This window comes from Dysidea avara, chromosome 8 (assembly GCF_963678975.1).
Source record: "Dysidea avara chromosome 8, odDysAvar1.4, whole genome shotgun sequence".
Taxonomy (NCBI): Eukaryota; Metazoa; Porifera; class Demospongiae; order Dictyoceratida; family Dysideidae; genus Dysidea; species Dysidea avara.
The window spans coordinates 11612487-11631300 of NC_089279.1; the positions used below are offsets into that span (position 1 = coordinate 11612487).

General features: G+C 36.1%; 1 protein-coding gene across 3 annotated transcripts; it reads left to right on the forward strand.

Annotated features, from left to right (window-relative positions):
- Window positions 1-288: 288 nt before the first annotated feature.
- Window positions 289-18561, forward strand: LOC136264461 (uncharacterized). 3 transcript variants are annotated; one of them, XR_010705132.1, is made up of 2 exons: window positions 289-387; window positions 5853-6095. XR_010705132.1 is itself a non-coding variant. In XM_066059209.1 (2 exons), exon 2 carries the CDS (start codon window positions 14545-14547, stop codon window positions 18403-18405), a length of 3861 nt encoding a protein of 1286 aa, XP_065915281.1. In that variant the 5' UTR covers window positions 289-387; window positions 14540-14544; the 3' UTR covers window positions 18406-18561. The 3 variants fall into 3 exon arrangements, 2 of the variants coding, with proteins under 2 accessions (XP_065915281.1, XP_065915280.1); XM_066059209.1 differs by lacking the exon at window positions 5853-6095 and adding an exon at window positions 14540-18561; XM_066059208.1 differs by lacking the exons at window positions 289-387; window positions 5853-6095 and adding exons at window positions 8869-8934; window positions 14540-18561.
- Window positions 18562-18814: the final 253 nt, after the last annotated feature.

An 18814-nucleotide genomic window follows, 5' to 3' on the forward strand; every position in this document is an offset into this window, starting at 1 on the left:
TTTCTACCAGAAGAAAGTGACAAACTTGGCTGCCACGCTGGTGTTATTCAAGTTACACTTAGCCTAACACATGACAATATTTAGGTAGTTGATTGGAGGATATCGAATTTTCGCGTTGCGGACCCTAGCTATGGTCCCTACTCTAGTTGAAAATTCCCTCCAAATTTTTTCGTGTACTTGTAATAGCTAAGACATTGCATGCAGTATCAGTTAATCAAATAAAACGCTACAGTATTGGATAGTTATAAGATAATTCACGTGAGAAGACTCAGGCCTCTGACCTTTAAACGTCTCGCGTGTTTATGTATTTACGGAAAAGTTACACCACTGTCTCAGACTTGGTCGATCCATTCACCTTCGCGAGTTTACAAACGAAGTAGGCTTAAGGTGAGACCCTGGGCGTGATCACGAATACTATAAAATGTACGTATATAACGTGTAGCTACGTGTGCACACATACTGCCATTCATCATGGTGGAGTCAGTCATGGCCCGGCATGTCACAGTAGCTACAGGGTAAAGGGTCTCCTATAAAGTCTACTCGCCTGTCCTAACTTCGGTCCTAACTGTGCCCATAGTAAATTATGTATATATTTTTGGACTGGGCCTTTGGGTATAACATCTTGTTGCCTACACATGTCCTATGATCTGCCTCAGTATCCCAAATAAAGAAGTGCTGTAGGGATGTCAAAACTACAGAATTTCTCCCATAGCTAGCTATATTTCATTAAAGTGGTACATTGTGATTGTCTCGCCTCTAGCTATACTGAGAAATTGCCATTTGAATGGGTTTTGAATATTGTAGCTGGCCCAGCCAGGTATGATCTACCAAGCTTTCTACCATTTTAAGATGCCTATACTGTAATTGTAGTGTTCTCATTATTTTGTGTGTTGTGCAAGCTGCATCAGTGTGGGGAGTGGTGGGTGAAGGTTTAATGCAAAAGAAGACATAGGGTGCACTATAAGCATTAGTGAGGACTCACTGAGATATGATTCACTATATTCAATTATTGATGAAGCTGTATGCAGCCAAACTAATACATGTAGCTATATAAGCCTGTGCCTTTTGCCTGATATCAGACCTGGTTGAATAATTACTTGACAAGCCATCTTTAAAATAAATTCAGAATCGAAATATTCTGTGGAAACCATATAGTTAACTACCCAGTTTTTCATTATAATTATTATGTTGGTTTGTACAGTTGCATCATAGTAATGGATATCTCATTTCCTTTTACAAAAATAACAGTTCTTGGGTCCTGCCCTGTCACAAATCCTTGATTCCTGCCTTTGCTCTTCCTTTCCAGTAACTCATGATCTTGTTCAGGACAAGATTTTCTATTTTATGAAACATTTACTGTAACATTGCGTGAATGTTTTTAATTATTGGATCATCATGTTTAATATGTACGTAGTTCTCGTAACACTTTAACAGATATGTACTGATATCACCTACCATATTTGTAGTACCAATGCAGCTGTGTTCCATAGCAGTCAGTGCATTTCAGCACAGCGTGTGAATGGTTATTATAACATTGTATACGTCCATCTGTGCCATGTATGCGAGTAATCTCATGTGTTAGAAGATTATGCCAGGGTCATCACATCAAGTCCGTTTGCACCTGTTTAAATGATAAATGCCTGCTCTCCTTGGAATTATCTATACAAGACACATACACTGCAGAACTTTCTGCCCACAATGGCTTCCCCATACATGGTAATGACCTTTATCTATTGTGGCTACCCCCCCATGCCTACAGCCAGGAGCTCCTGCTACAGCTGGCCTATAGTTAGTACAGCAATGAATATTTCAATAATCAATGTGTTTTGCTCACAAATGTGTGTGCCTGACTACTGCTATGCTTCTATCTTTATTGCTGCAGTAATGTCGGTGATTTGGTGGGGTAGAGCATAAAACAAAAGGAGTTGCAAACTTTGTTAAATGAATTTCATCTCAATGAGACTGATTATAATGTGCTTTAGCTTCAACAATTTACTGCTATTAAGTAAAACAGTGGAACTCCTCTATGTTGGACACTATTGGTTTTCTGTGGTGCTCTCAGTTAAGGTGTGTACAAACTACTAAAGCTGTTGATTTCATACCTGGATGAATGTCTCTTGTTGCCCAGAATTTAGGGGTGTCCTTTTTAGAGCAGTTCCACTTGTTTGTAGTATTAGTATAATTGTTTTTCTTTTCACAGCAATGGATATTCTGTATTTTTTAAGCTATGTTCATCTACTTATTATGATTGCTAATGGTATAACAGTCCTTCCTGGGCAGGAAATACAGGCAGGAAACTGTGTAGGCCAAGTAAATTACTTTCTTTGCAACTGCTCTGCTCATAACAATACAATCAGTATCCATCTCATGCCAGGACATCATGTGTTTAGTGACCACCCATGTGTTGTAAGGAACAAGACTATGTAATGATTACTGGTAACTCTCCTGATGACACTGTGATAGAGTGCCATGGGTTTAGTATCATGCTTATCTGGGTAAAAAGTGTTACAATAAGCAACATAACATTAATGGGATGTGGAGGTAGTATAGATAGCTTTTTGAACGATTCGTTTCTTTCATTTATTTATTTGGGACAAGGTTCAAGATTTGTATTCATGCTTATTTGGTCAGCTAACATCACTTTCGAAAATATAATAATGCAGTATACTTTGGGATATGGTATAGTTACTGTTGATGTATATGGACTAGCAAAGTTTCTAGGAGTTCACATTGAAAACACACAGTTTCAGAACGATGAACACTGCCTAGGATATGATTATGATGATGATGAAGCTAACTTCACATGTTCTGGTAGTGGAATTATATTTGTATATCTTTCGACGGCAGTTGGTAGTAACACACTAATAATAGACAATTGTTTATTTAAAAATAACGTGAATGTACCTCCTAAAAGTGATTATGCCATTTTCAATGATGCCATTCGCATTCCTTACTACCACAATCCATTCCCACTAATAGGTGCAGGTTGCATTGCATTGTACTTTACTCAAACTACTTTTACTGTGAATGTGTCAATATCAAATTCACTATTCTACAACAACACTGGAATTTATTCTGGTGGTGTCGCAATCACGACATTTCACAGCATATTAATCCAGGTCAGTTTTAACAACTGCACTTTTTTGGAGAACAATTACGAGTCAACACTTGTTCCACATAATTTACCCTATCAAAATAGTGGGATTAAAATGTTGTATTTGGTGCTGATAGGAAATGACCAACTTACAGGTTTTACTTTACCAGGACCTACAGAAGTAAATATGCTTACAATTACTGACTGTAACTTTACACGATTGGTAGGTGCTATTCGTATTGAAAAGTTAGCTGCTAATAATTTAATAGTAACAGTAAACATCAAAGACAGCAACTTTACTGAGAATATGGCCAGCACAGGAGCAATTGTTACTGCCGTAGACAGCAACTTTCGTGAATCTGCAATTTATACCACTATTAGTGCCATCAAAGTTTTTATGACTAATGTAAATGCAGTGAGTAATGATTTCTTTACAGTTAATGATTTTATTAATGGTGTTTTCTTGCTATTTAATGTTCAGGTTTTACTTGAATGTACTAAAATGTGTAAGTTTTGGTTCAATCATCAATCGGTATTCTATGGACGTAATTCAGAATTAACACTTATAGGGAATGTGTCTTTTGAGCATAATCAAGCCAGCTATGGAGGAGCATTGCAACTGCTAAACACTGTTGTTTTTGTTCACACTGGTGCCCATATATGGTTTGCACATAACCATGCTGACATATTTGGTGGTGCCATTAATGTTGCATTCACTAATACAAATGTCCAGTCACAAGATGTGTGCCCAATACAGTTTGTTGGGTTAACTGAACCAATATTTAGTCTTAGTGAAATTGGTAAACTTAATGTGAGTATTACTTTTGAAAATAACACAGTTGGTGTCAATAGCTTACTAGAATCAATATTTTCTGACGTGTTTTATATATGCTCTTTTTATACCGACACATCACTCCAAATCAATTATGGGTTACACACACCAGTTGAAAATGGCACGCGAACTTCTGTGTATCAGAGCATACTCACGTTTTTACCGAGTGGCAGTGGCAATAACCACACATTTATTACAGGTTTGTTTATGTGTTTGTGTAATGATGAAGGAGTGTACAACTTTACTGCTTGCTCTACGGGGCTGCACAAAATTCAGTTAGACAAAGATGTGATTCCTGTAAGACTATTCAACATTTCTTTAGCAGCAGTAGATATAGTAGGATCTATTGGACACTCAGAAAGACTATATAGTGATGCTTTCCGAGGCAACACCATATCTGAAAACCACAGACTAACCCTCAGTGATGGTCAGGATGAAAGACCATTTTCCGTTGCAAACAGAACATGCACCAGTGTAGAATTTACAATTTATAGCAGTTATTACAATTTTTCTGACAAAGGAATACTAAGACTTACAGCAAACAGGCAGCAGTTTTTATATGTGTTGTTTAGAATTGCAGGGTGTCCAGTAGGATTTAAAGAACACGAGATTGACAGCAACTGTTATGGATGTGCATGTGATAGGTTTTTTGACCATATTAATAACAGATTCAGATGTGTTAATACAACTGGAAACATTAAGCGTCTTCATCACCAGGCTTGGTTATCGGCAAACAATGGTGGATTAGAATATGCTAAGATATGCTCACCTACATATTGCCATAATGACTTGACAAGGTTTAACCTCAGTGAAGAAGATATACTCTGTACCAACCATCATTCAGGACGATTGTGTGGTGGATGTGAAAATGGTTTTAGTAGAGTATTTGGTTCTGATACATGTAAGAGATGTAGTAACGTCTGGTTAGTTACAATACTGTTAAACACCTGTCTTGGGTGGTTATTGCTGTTGATACTTTACCTGCTCAAATTGGATGTAACTCTTGGAGTGATTAATGGTCAAATATTCTTCTGTAATGTAATGGGGATAAATGAAGAGTTGTTTTTCAATACTGAAATTTCGATGTTTTCCTTTCTGCGAGTGTTTATTTCATTAATCAATTTAGACTTGGGATTTGAAATATGCTTTTATGATGGCATGACTCAACTTGCTAAAACAGGACTGCAGTTTGTGTTTCCAATCTATTTGTGGCTATTGATGTTGATTATAGTTTATGTAAGAAAGCATTACTTTCAAAGTAAGAAACTATCATCTCGCTCTGCCCTACCCATTTTAGCCACTTTACTGTTACTGACATACTCAAAGGTATTGCGAGCCATCGTAAATGCACTTTCCTTAGCTACTGTTGAATCATCTAATAAGGGATCAATTTATGTATGGCAACCAGACCCAAACATTAATTATTTGACTGGTACTCACATCTTTTTATTTATAGTTGGTATTCTTTTCTTTGTATGTTATGTACTTCCGTTTGCATTTGGTTTAACATTTCCTTCATTGGTGCTGAGGTCACAAAGGTTAAATTACTTTTTCCCACTTTTTGATTGTTTTTTTGCACCTTACAAAGTTAAACATCGACGCTGGGTCGGGCTCAGATCATTTGTTCTGGTGTATCTATCTGCAATGGAAGCCGTGATCTTTGACTTTAGAGAAGCTCTGTTACTATCAAGTATTGCTGTAGTTGGATTTTTTGCTGTAATTCAAAGCTACATCCGTCCATTTAGAAACAAATTTGCAAATTTATTGGACTTGACTTTTATGGGAGTTTTTCTTTTACTGTCAGCAGTAACCCTTTACCTTAATCCTAGCACTAATGGATTTACTGATGTCAACATAGCTGTATCAGTTTTGGGCTATTTTGGATTTGCCCTTTTCTTGTTGGTTATTCTGTATCATATTTTCCAGATCAGTAAACAAACTCTAATTTGTGAGAGCATTATTAAACAGTGCCAGAATTGGCAGAAAATGATAAGAAATGTTTTAAGTTCTTCACTGCCTTCATCAAGTAATGCTATTCACCTCAATCATCAATACCATATGGATCATGGTTATCACTGTGCTGGTAATTCTCCAGCACTTCCAGAAGAACAATATCAAGAATCATTATTTGAACACCTTCAATAATACTTGCTGTATGTCATGGCTTATATTTATGGTGGATTGTACTTTGTCAGTTTTCCACAACCTGTAATTGACTGGTTGCCTATTATCTTATTCAAGGTTGTTGTGATAATCAATGTTACAGGTTGGCTATATAATTGTAAAATACAGAATCCTATATGCTGACACAAGGACCAGTTCTAGATCTGCTTTCTGTAATTACCTGTTTATACTCATTATTTTTACTTCCTGCACTTGCCCAACTAAATGATAATTTCTGTGTGTAGTGTACAAGTGAGTTGTTGAATGATGTGCATGTTACCCCTAGTGATCTTCCCTCCAGCTATGTTATTCACTATAGAGTCAGATGTTAATTATATACCTCATGCTGAATGATGTTTCTCTGGTAGCACAGGGATGTCCAGTTTTTTGTTTCAGAGTTGTGTCAATATGATTAAGTGTCTAGCAAAATTTCAAAGCATTAATAATTTTAACATTAATTTCACAACTGCTGCAGGTATGTATTCAATCTCAGTGTTGAGTGTTACAGTCATTATTCAAATTTAGCAGAATTACTGTGCGGTATATACAAAAGAATAAGACAGTGTAATTGGAAAAGTGGGCTGAAGGACAAATGGTATATAATTAATACCTAAATCAACTACTTACTTAATAATTTGATTTGTTTGTATTTAGTCTTGAGTGAGGGTTATTTCAGGGTAGATCCAGGAGCTGGAGACTTGACGGATTGGCACATCCAGGCCAAGATGCTGGTGATCAAGGAGAGAAATTCTCTATATAGTTATATGGTCGTGTGCACAAAGAGATATTGAAAGTTGCTATTTCAGCTAATCATATAAGTGGTCAAAATAATGGGGTGCATATTTTACAGACCTTGAGTAATAACTGACTCAAATTCAAACATGCAATCACTATAGTATTAGAATTATTCATAATTCTAATAGAGTTCAATCAGGTTCATCAATTGCAAAATCACCAATTGCAGTGAAATTCTTTATGTCTGTATAGTTACCAGGATGGCTGCCAATTCACCTTTCATATGCATGTACAGCATGTATTGAATAACAACATACACATATAGGAAATATGGCTACTTGGTTTCTTAAGAAATGGTTGAGCCTCCCATGAACACTTGTGCAATTTTATACTACAGAGATGTGCTGTTCTAGTATTTCACAAGTATGTAGTCAGAGCCTCTTTTCCTGTACATATAACTGCCACTTCTGATACCCAACTCCAAAAATTGGGGCGCATTTAGGAGATTCCTACCTACAGACTAACAATTCTGATTACTCCATCTTGTTAGGAGCCTAATCCCACTTCCAATGGCTTGCCATGTTTACTTGCAGTCAAAGAAGTTACGAGTGTTCGAATTATGACAAACACTTAGGCGCCTATATACACTATCTGTTCAGTCTAAATTGAAAGACTCGATAACACTCTGACTTGAATCTATAGTTCTGGGAGCTGGAATAGACTGTTGCTTGGATGTAATCCAGGTCAGTTTTCTTTTATTCTTTGACATTATACCTACATCAGTAAATTTAAAACGTTGGCACATTCAGTGTGGAGCAAAGTGTACATTATGTGGGACAGCCTACAACAGCTCATGTTTTGGGTGGCTGTTCCATAGCTTTGTCATAAGGCCATTTTACTTAGCATCACAATAAGGTCCTGCATTGTTTAGCCACTGAACTGTTCTTTGTTGGATCAGGTGTGATCTTGCTATATGCTGATTTACTGCGATACGAGCAACAGGCTATACTATTCCTCCTTCTCTACTCATTACCCAGTATCATTCAAACCTAGTGATTTACAGCAAGGGAAACAACTCAGTGGCCATGTTGGTCCCTTGGGCTCAATGCAATATCTAGAGGCTGCAAGAGATCGCAAGCAAGAAAATGGAGTACCAAAAGATTACATATATATCTGAGTTTGGAATTTCCTGTTATTATGACACATTAGAACTGAGGCCACTTCTTACCATCATCACTAGCATCCCTTAAAAACTGCGTTCAAGGTGAAAAGAACTTGACAAATCAAACTGTAAAGCAAATACTTTAATTGGCTGCTGTTGTTTCCATCTCGTCTTCAAGGAGAATATTCTTAGCAAGGAACTGCCCAGAATGGTCAGAGGATACTATGATGTTTATAATCACAGCTATTGTTTTGGAAATTTACTTTCTTTCCTTGCCACACCCACTTGTGGGGTAATACTGCCCATCTGTGGTAGTGTGTGTCCGAGGATTTACCTTACTCACTTATGTAATTGTACTCCATGCTGTTTTCATCCGTAATATGTAATATTATAATGTAAAGCACTAATAATAATAATAATAATAATAATAATGGTTTCTCCCTTAGCTGCATGATGGTACCTTTAGCGGAAATGGCGGAAACAGCAGAATCGTCATTTACAGATTATGGACAGCCTTAGAACACTCACTTCCAGTTAGCTACTCACTGCAACATGTAACAGCTACTCACTGCAACATGTAACAGCTACTCACTGCAACATGTAACAGCTACTCACTGCAACATGTAACAGCTACATAGCTACCATAATCTGTAAACAACGATTTCGCTGTTTCCGCCACTCTGATTCCGCTAAATATATACCATCCCCTTTAGTACTCATCGAATAATTTTACCATTAATTAGCTTTCCTTTTACTCTTTCCATCTTTTCATAGCCTATGCTTAACATGTAATTGTATGGTTTCCTAGCAGAGTGCAAAAAGTTGAGAGAGGGTGAATTAGTACTTTACACCTTTTTTTGGAAACAAATCACGTGCGTAGAACACCCTATCAGGTTTCACAAAGAGACTTGGGCGTGTGCACTCAACTGATAAGAACTCAAGAGTAATGTGAGTGCTTTTTGCACTGAGAATACTTACCTATGTGTATCACGACTGTATTTGTGCATCATAAGTCTTATAGCTACGCATAATTCTGTTTCCAAACCGAGTTGTGCCAGTGTAGTCACAACGCCGGTAAAAGGGGGAGGCGTGTCTCAGTTCGGAATCTTATTGTTCAGTTATCCAGTGCTGCACTGACTCAGTACAGAGTATCATCGTATCATAACCTACGATCTTATATACTGAATCCCTATAGAAGACAAGGATATGGCGGGAATTTGACAACCTACCCTCGCGGCAATCTACCGAGCTGAATCTGACACTCAGTGTACAGTAGCTAGAATTTGTCATATCTCCTGCATTACCCCGGGATGGGGCAGCTAGCTACGTAGGAGCGTGCCTGATTTATCAGTCATTATCTTCGACACACCACCTTTACTCTTTAATTTTGTTTGCCCGGCCTACATAGCTACGTAGCTCAGTAATTTATTTTTTATTTATCCGCAGCAAACTGTCATTGGGTGGGGCTAAATACGGAAATGTCAAATCCCCAGTAGACCCATGTGGAGCATGGTACTGATAGGTGAATTAGTCTTCATGTATATGAGTTTTGTAAATGACTCCATCACTCCAGGTAGGTGGGACATAGCTAAGTTGTGTAGCAATCTGTTGGTAGTTTGCATAAGTGGTACAAATTATTTGGGTACAGTAGTTTTATTATTTTTATTGTTATAAAAGCTTTGCAGTGACCAGCACTGAAGGTCTGACAGCAACATTTTAACCTAAGGACTATAGATCGTAATTACATGTTGACAGCTTGTCTTTTTAAGACATGGCCATTTTAACCATAACCTTCTGTACATGCACTCCAAGTTTTGCTGGTCAAAAAATGTATTACAGCTTATGGCAGTGACTAACATATTGGCATGCTAGCTGAACTTTTAATTCATTCAGAAAGTATAATTAGTATAAAGTTCGAATTATAACATATCCATTGTGGATGATTCCTACCATACTATTTTACACAGCAATCTTGGGTTTAAGAGGGCCATAAAATTTACTGAAAATATACGTACTTCATGAGATTTCACTACCACTAGCGATTCCAGGAGAAGTTTATAAAATTAATGGAAATGATTTTTATTTAACATAATCCCTAGGATCTCTAAGTTTTAAAAATCCATCTTAGGATGGTGTGGTTATAAGCAATTAATTTATTTTTGTCCTTTAAAAAGAATTTTTGCAGTCTCCATATCTTTTTGTTGAAAAATCCCAAAAATGGCACAATTGAACAAATGATTATAATTTGCTTTGCAAAATCTTTTGAGCTTTTGTTTGCTGTTATAAATAGTGTGTAAGTCGCCAATTATCGGCACCATTTCATCATGCAATTGTAATTCCTGATGTATGAACTTCTGGTTTGAACCATTTACCAGAGCAGTTTCATCTCTTAGCACACCAAATTTTAATTATCTGAGTGAATGTCTTGTTATAACGAAAATTGCAATACGAATCGTGTGCCAATTATTGACATGGGATACTTATTATTGGCACCTGTACTTCTGATTGACCAATTATCGGCACAAAGTGCAATTTAGTACGTAACTCCATGAAGCCTCGTTGGTTCTTTGTGAAATTTTTATGGGAGGTGCAGTCCTTGGATAACTCTGCTACACAGAAAGTTTACAAAGAAGAGGCTAGCTGTTCGAGAGATATTCAGGTTAGACACAAAAGCATACTGGTTCTCAATAACTTTTATGCAATTCCATGGTTAATCACTATAGCTTGTATAGTGCTTTAACAACAATAATTACCAAATCAAAATGACTGTAAAACATTTTTAGAGGGTATAACAGCCCAATGTGGCACTGGGTAGCCTCCATATATCTCGTAGCCACTATACTTTACAAATGCCGATAATTGATAATTGGCGACTTACGCTACCTTATACATGGACCTCAGTACAACTTTACTGAATAAAGGTCATATCTGTAGCAGGCCACTAAATAGTTGCATGAATTTACCATTGTGCAAAACAGCATACACATGGTTGAGTGCAAACACTCTGTACCACCCAAAAATACAATGTGTGTGCAAGACAAGGAATTGTACTGTTGATTTACAGCTGCTTATATATTTTTACTCTTAGTTACTTGATAGCTACCAAAATGGTGCACTAAACAGATAAACTACTTGTGTTGCAAATTTGGTATAAAACTATGTGGACTAAAATGTTCATGTTAATTGTCTGATGTTGGTGTAACTATGTGCTAAGTAATTTCTTACAATGATAACATAAAATTGTGGTAAATATATCCATGCAAAAGCAGCTGAGCTGTATAAAAGGGTACGACCTTTTATATAGCTTGCATGGATTTTACTACTTTTTGCATTTAAATATATAGCTACCCCTAAGCCAGTTATAAACTGACTTTTAGGTTTGTTTTTACACAAATCATTGTTCTACTTATCTATAGATTAGTGAAGATGGTATAAGACAAACTAGTGCTCTACCAATATAGAAAAATACCTACTGATCTGATACCAAAGCAAATGTATTTATACTTTTGCGCTTGCTTGTACATAGCTAGTGCCTGCATTTATTTGCAGTAGTGTTCTATAACATAGTACATTCTACAATTTATTAGGATTTTGTAGTGACTGTTCTAGTAGTGACCGGAGTTGCAAATAGGGGTCTTCTGCACACATCCAATTTACCAACTTTGACAACTCATAGCTTCAGATTGGAATGGCTATTAGCCTAAATTTTGGGTAATAGTGAGCACCATCATAGCTGAGTGGCTGGCAAAATTTTAGGCTTAATATATTTCTTGAACGCTGTCTTCTGAGCTCATAGAGTTGGATATGTGTGCGTACTGTCTATTATGATGTTTGTGAGGAGCCAATACTTTGTGAATCAGTTTTTTTTCAATTCCAATGAATGGTACCCCCCAGTGCTGGGTAAGTTACTTGTAAAAGTAACTAGTTACATATTACTTGCAACAGAACTATTTAGTTACATACCCAAAAATAAAGTAATTGTAATAATATTACATATCATATTACTTTGTGTCCACAGCCTTAAGCTGTCACATGTGAAACTACCACCTTATCACGTGACATGATTGCGTTGTTGGACAATGTGCAAATCTTGGTTATAAGTAAGAAGCTGGTGAATAAGCTTCATTCAGTAGACTTCATTACTTCGTTGAGGCTAGGCGTTACTCAGTGGATTACTAATGAGATTAGTAACTTCGTTACTTGTAGTAATGATATTATGTAATATTAGATTTGTTACAGTAACTATATTACTTAGGTAACGCGTTACATTTGTGAGTAAAGTAATTTGAGTTATATTACCTGTTTTATAGCGTATTTTGTTTATGTTACTTAATTAACACAAAAGTAATAATATTATGTAATGCGTTGCATAAGTAATGCGTTACTCCCAACACTGCTCTTCCCTGTCTCCATCTAGATAAATAAATTGAACTAAAAACTTTGCCCATAGCTACCTACAAATAATGGTGGCTGTTATTCTCACTGCAATGAAGGAAGCCACCCATCTTTAAACTCAGGCTCTACAAACCTCCACATCCTCGTGCCACATCAACACTGCAATGGATGCTGGCTCTTATTTTTGCTTGTCTGCCAAGCATGGCTTGAAGCATGATGATGATAAACATTTGATAAATAAGCATTGTGCCTTAGGACACAGAGATTGAAGAGACTCCCTATTCGTATATGTAATAGGACGGATGGCTGTGGTATTCGGGATTAATAGTGCAAGCATTGTAAACAGGAGGAAAAATAGTGCAAGACAAAGCTGAGCACTATTTCCTTCCTGTTTACAATGTGAGAACTATTAATCCCGAATACCACAGCCATCCGTCCTATTGCAAATTAATCCGAAAACCATAGCAACTGTCACTAGGCAACAGAAATTCAGAAATAACCACTGCAAAAGACCAATCACACTTCTATGGTCTCAAAATGATGTTCACCTTAGCAACCATATTGTTGCTATGCCATGGGGCATCTATCACTATGGTAACACTAGTTGTCTAGTCAGATATTTACTTATAATAGAAACACACCACACTATTTTAACCAATCAAATTAGTATTACAGGTTTTTGTCAAGGAACCTTGACAAACAAGGGTAATACTTATTCTATTTGTTAATTGCTTGACGTATTTCAAAATAATAATTATGTCATGGTGTTATTGAGAGTATTATATTGTAACACAATCGCTTGTTGGATTAATATAATTACATGCTTAGTTAATCATTTGCATTTAACTGCTGTATTATATGCTCTCAATGACTTTGTATTCCCTACATTGAACCTATTACTGTAGGTTCTGTTAAAATAATCTCTTAGATGTATTTGTGTTATCAAATATTAGAAAGTGCATTGACCTACGGCTACTTGAAACACAATTTTCAATCCTTGATACAAGATTAACAGTTGTTATTTTTAACATAGAACCAATACAGTTGGCATTGAAAAAGATCTTGCATTTACATATAGTAGCACATGTTGTATAGACATAATTTATGGTGTGGTGGTTATCCAACAATTTAACACATGGGTGTTGAGGTGACCACTAAGCCATTCTTATGGTGACTTTATTGTGACAGTACTGTCAACCCATACATCATATATGGGAAAAGGTTTGTGGGCCGAAACGTGTAGTTCTGTTACTTCACTTACTTGCAAATACATGCCAATTGATATAATAGTATAGCAGCGTAGCCCCCAAAATTGGCGATATTGTGCACTTTTTCATAAAACCATGAAACTTTCCACATAAATAGTACTCCTCATGACATGTAATTTTAGATATAGTGCCATCACTGAGTTGACCGTTGATGACTTTTGCGGCCATTTTTGTACAGAAAATTTATCATTATTGTCTTTAACTCCCTGAGGCAGTAATTAACTTGTAAAAACATGGTACCAAACAAAAGATCTTGTTGATAGAAACAACTTGGTTTTATTTGAAGTCAATAGGTGATTTCATTACAAAGTTATGATCATTTTTGCTAGTTGCAAAATTTGATAAATTTACCTGCCCTCGAGGTGTGAATTACCTGTGGGCAGATAATTATGCATAAATTTATCAAATTTTGCAGCTAATATAAATACTCATAACTTAAGAATGAAATCACCTATTGACTTCAAATAATAACCAAGTTGTTTCTGTCAGCAAGATCTTTTGCTTGGTACCATGTTTTTACAAGTTAATTACTGCCTCAGGGAGTTAAAGACAAAAATGGTCAATTTTCTGTACAAAAATGGCAGTAAAGGTCACCAAAGGTCAAATCAGCAATGGCACTATATCTAAAAATACATGTATTGAGGAGTACTATTTATGTGGAAAGTTTCATGGCTTTATGAAAAATTGCACAATTTTTTGGTTGTGCCACTATACTATAAAGCCCATATTACGAAAGTATCTGAACAGTGCCATTGAAAAGTCCAATAACTAGAATGCATATATAATATAATTTTATTTGTAATGATGTAACTGCAACTTCCTCATATTTCCTGTGTTACCTGTCGCCTGTAAATGTGTGTATGTTTATTGCAATGTGTTTCTCCATGCAGATACTATGGATACTTGGTGGTTATTACTATTTGTTTCATTTGCACTGGTCGTGATTTCTGATAGTATCACAGTATCTCCTGGACAGGAAATCCATGCAAACAATTGTTCAGGTCAAGTAGATTACTTCCTGTGCAATTGCCTGGCCTCTAATGATATAATCGATATATATCTCCTGCCCGGACGTTATGTGTTCAATAGCTACTCCTGTACCCTAGCTAACAAAACCAGTGTGATGATTACCAGTAGTTCTCCCGATGAAACAACAATTCAATGTCATGGATTTAACATCATGTTCATGTCAGCACAAAATGTTACAATAAATAACCTCAAATTAGAGGGATGTGGAGGTGGTACAGAGGACTCTGTCAAAGTCTCGTTTCATCCTTTCCTTTATTTGGGACAGGGTTCAAGATTTATGTTTTTATTTGCTAATTCTACTGATATCACTTTAAATAATGTAATGATGGAGAACACCTTAGGATATGGTATAGTTGCTTTTGACACAAATGGACTAGTAAAGTTGATAGGAGTTCACATCGAGAACACACAGTTTCACAATGATGAACGTTGCATAGGATATAACTATGACTCACATGAAGCTGATTTTACTTGTTCTGGTAGTGGAGTTATGTTTGTATATCACTATACAGCAGTTGGCAATAGCACACTAATAATTGACAATTGTTCGTTTAAACATAACGTGAACATACTTCCCAAAAATCTTTATGAAATTTATAATAATGCCATCAACATTGGCTATTATAGCAGCCCTCTCCCAATAGTTGGAGCAGGATCTATTGCACTGTATTTTACCCAGAATGATTTTCCAGTAAGTGTTTCTATATCCAACACAGAGTTTTACAACAACACTGGAACTTATTCTGGAGGTGTCACTGTAACATCAATATACAGTATTTTGGGCCAAACTAGGTTCTATAATTGCTTGTTTCAAGAAAACAATCACGAGTCAACATTAATACCAAACAATTTCCCTTATCAAAATGGTGGAATTAAACTGTTATATTTAAATTTGGTTGAGATTGGAAACAACAAAATTCCAGACTTTATATTGCCAGGACCAACAGAAGAAAAAATGCTCACAATTGCAAAATGTAACTTCAAAAAATTGGTTGGTGCTGTTCGTGTTGAAAAATTATCTGCCAATAATCTCACTGTTGTGGTAACTATACAAGAATGTAATTTTACAGAAAACATAGCCAGCACAGGTGCAGTTGTTACTGCTTTAGACAACAACTTCCGTAAATCTACAACTTTTACCACTTTTAGTGCCATTAAGGTTCACATGACTGATGTAAATGCAATGGAGAATGATTTCTTTACTGACAATGATTTTATTAATGGTGTTTTCTTGCTATTTAATGTTCAGGCTAATCTTAGATGTACTGCAATGTGTAAGTTTTGGTACAATCATCAATCGGTATTCTATGGACGCAATTCAGAATTAACCCTGATAGGGAATATGTCTTTTGAACATAACCATGCAACTTTTGGAGGAGCACTACGACTAATAAATACTGTAGTATTTTTTCACACTGGGGCACAAGTATATTTTGCTCATAACTCTGCTCAGATAAACGGTGGCGCCATCAGTGCAGCCTTTACTAACACAAATGTCCAGTCACAAGATGTGTGTCCAATACAGTTTGTTGGCCTTGCTGAACCGGTATTTAGTGTTAATAAAACAGACTTAGAAAAGCTTAACTTATGTGTATCCTTTGAAAACAATACAGTTGGAGTTAATAATGATTTTCTTGAGTCAATATCTTCCAATGTGTTTTATTTGTGTTCATTTTACACCCAAACATCACTCCAAACCAATTATGGGCTACACACATCAGTTGAAAATGACACTCGAACCTCTGTATATCAAAGTGTGCTGACATACTTACCAACTGGCAGTGGCAATAACCATACATACATTCTATCTTTGTTTGCATGCTTGTGTGATGATGAAAGAGTGTACAACTTTACTGCTTGCTCAGGACAAGAAAAAGATTATCTAAGCCAAACTGTAATTCCTGGGAGATTGTTTAATATTTCTCTGATATCTTTGGATTTAGTTGGGTCAGTTGGATATGCAGAAAAGCTTTACAGTACAGCTTACCGAGGGAACAGTATTTCTGACCAAAAGTTATTGCTTGATAATGGTCAGGATGAAAGGCCATTTTCTCTCACCAACAGGACATGCAGCAATGTAGAATTTACGGTTTATAGCAACCGTCTTAAATTTTCTGGTGATGGATTACTAAGACTTTCACTTAATAGACAAATTTTTTTAGACATTTTGTTTGAAATTTCAGATTGCCCTGTAGGATTTGAAGAGAAAAAGATTGATGGTGGTCGTTTTAAGTGTGCATGTGACCGATTTTTTGATCGACTTAATGGAAGATTTAATTGTGATGCTACAACTGGGATGATCAAACGTCTTCATCGTCAAGCTTGGTTATCAACAAATGATGGTGGCTTGGAATATGCTAAGATATGCTCACCAACTTATTGTCAAACTGGCATCATAACATTTGATCTCAGTGAAAGAGATGTACTTTGTACCAACCATCATGCAGGGAGAATGTGTGGTGGATGTGAAGATGATTTTAGTCGAGTATTTGGTTCTGATGCTTGTAAGAGATGCAGTAATACGTGGCTAGTTACCATTCTGTTATACCTGATTTTGGGACTATTATTACTATTGGTGCTCTATCTACTGAAGTTTGATGTCACGTTTGGAGTAATTAATGGGCTGATATTCTTCTGTAATGTAATGGGGATAAACGAAGAGCTGTTTTTCAATACTGAATTTTCCTTTTTACGAGTATTTATTTCTTTAGTCAATTTGGACTTGGGATTTGAAATATGCTTTTATGATGGCATGTCACAACTTGCCAAAACAGGACTACAGTTTGTATTTCCAGTTTACTTATGGATTTTGATGCTAATCATAATCTATGTGAGAAAACTTTACTTTCGAAGAATTCAAACTTTGTCATCTCGTTCAGCTCTACCAATATTGGCCACCTTGCTGTTATTAGCATATTCAAAAGTATTGCGTACTATTATAAGTGCCTTTTCCCTTGCTCGTGTAAAATCTTCCAATGAAGGCTCAATTTACGTGTGGCAGCCAGATCCAAACATAAAGTATTTGACCAATATTCACATTTTGTTATTCATTGTTGGAGTAATTCTTTTTGTTGGTTATGTACTTCCATTTGCTTTTGGGTTAACCTTTCCATCTCTGATGCTGAGATCAAAAAGATTAAACTACTTTTTTCCATTGTTTGACTGCTTTTTTGCACCATACAAGGGCAAGTATCGACACTGGTTTGGACTCAGAGCATTTGTACTTATATATCTATCTGTTATGGAAGTTGTGATTTTTGATTTTAGAGAAGCTCTTTTACTGTCGAGCATTGCTGTAGTTGGACTTTTTGCTGTTATTCAAAGTTACATTCGTCCATTCAAGAATAAAATCACCAATATACTGGACTTGGCATTTATGGGAGTGTTTCTTTTGCTCTCAGCAGTAGCCCTTTACTTTAGTCCGACCACAAGTGGATATGCAGAAGTCAACATAGCAGTCTCAGTATTTGGCTCAATCGGCTTTATATTGTTTTTGCTGGTGGTACTCTATCATATCTACCAAATTAGCAAGCACACTAAATTATGTATGTGGTTGATTGAGCAATACCAAAAGACAGTAAATAAGATACAAAATTCCTCAAATTTTTCACCTCCCAGGCCACCTCGTAATAATGCATTTAGTTTGGATCATAGTTATGTGAAAGTTGGTGATCTACCGCAACTTCCAGAAGAGCAGTTCCAGGAATCTCTCTTTGAGCACCTTTGATGATATTAAAAAATTAATAGTTTTATGTATATGAATACTGTATTAGTAAAACTTAAACTGCACGTACATATTATACAGTGTATGCCGTCATGTATGTATTCTACTTTTGTTTTGTATCACTTAATTTGTTCTTACTATATTGCTGATAAATATTAACTTGCTAACTTGCATTGCAGATGTTGGGAAACTACAGCCAGTAGCCTTTAGGGGAAAGGTTTTCCTCATGATAAGATTAAAACAAACGATTAAAATTCTTCCAGATAAATCACTGCAACTCTTCTATCCGAACTCCATGGTGGTAGGTGCTGACATAATTTTGAGTGTCTGAAATATTCTGCATGATGCTAAACTTGCATAATGAACAGAATTATTATACTATATACTATAAATCCTTGTGAATAATGCATTT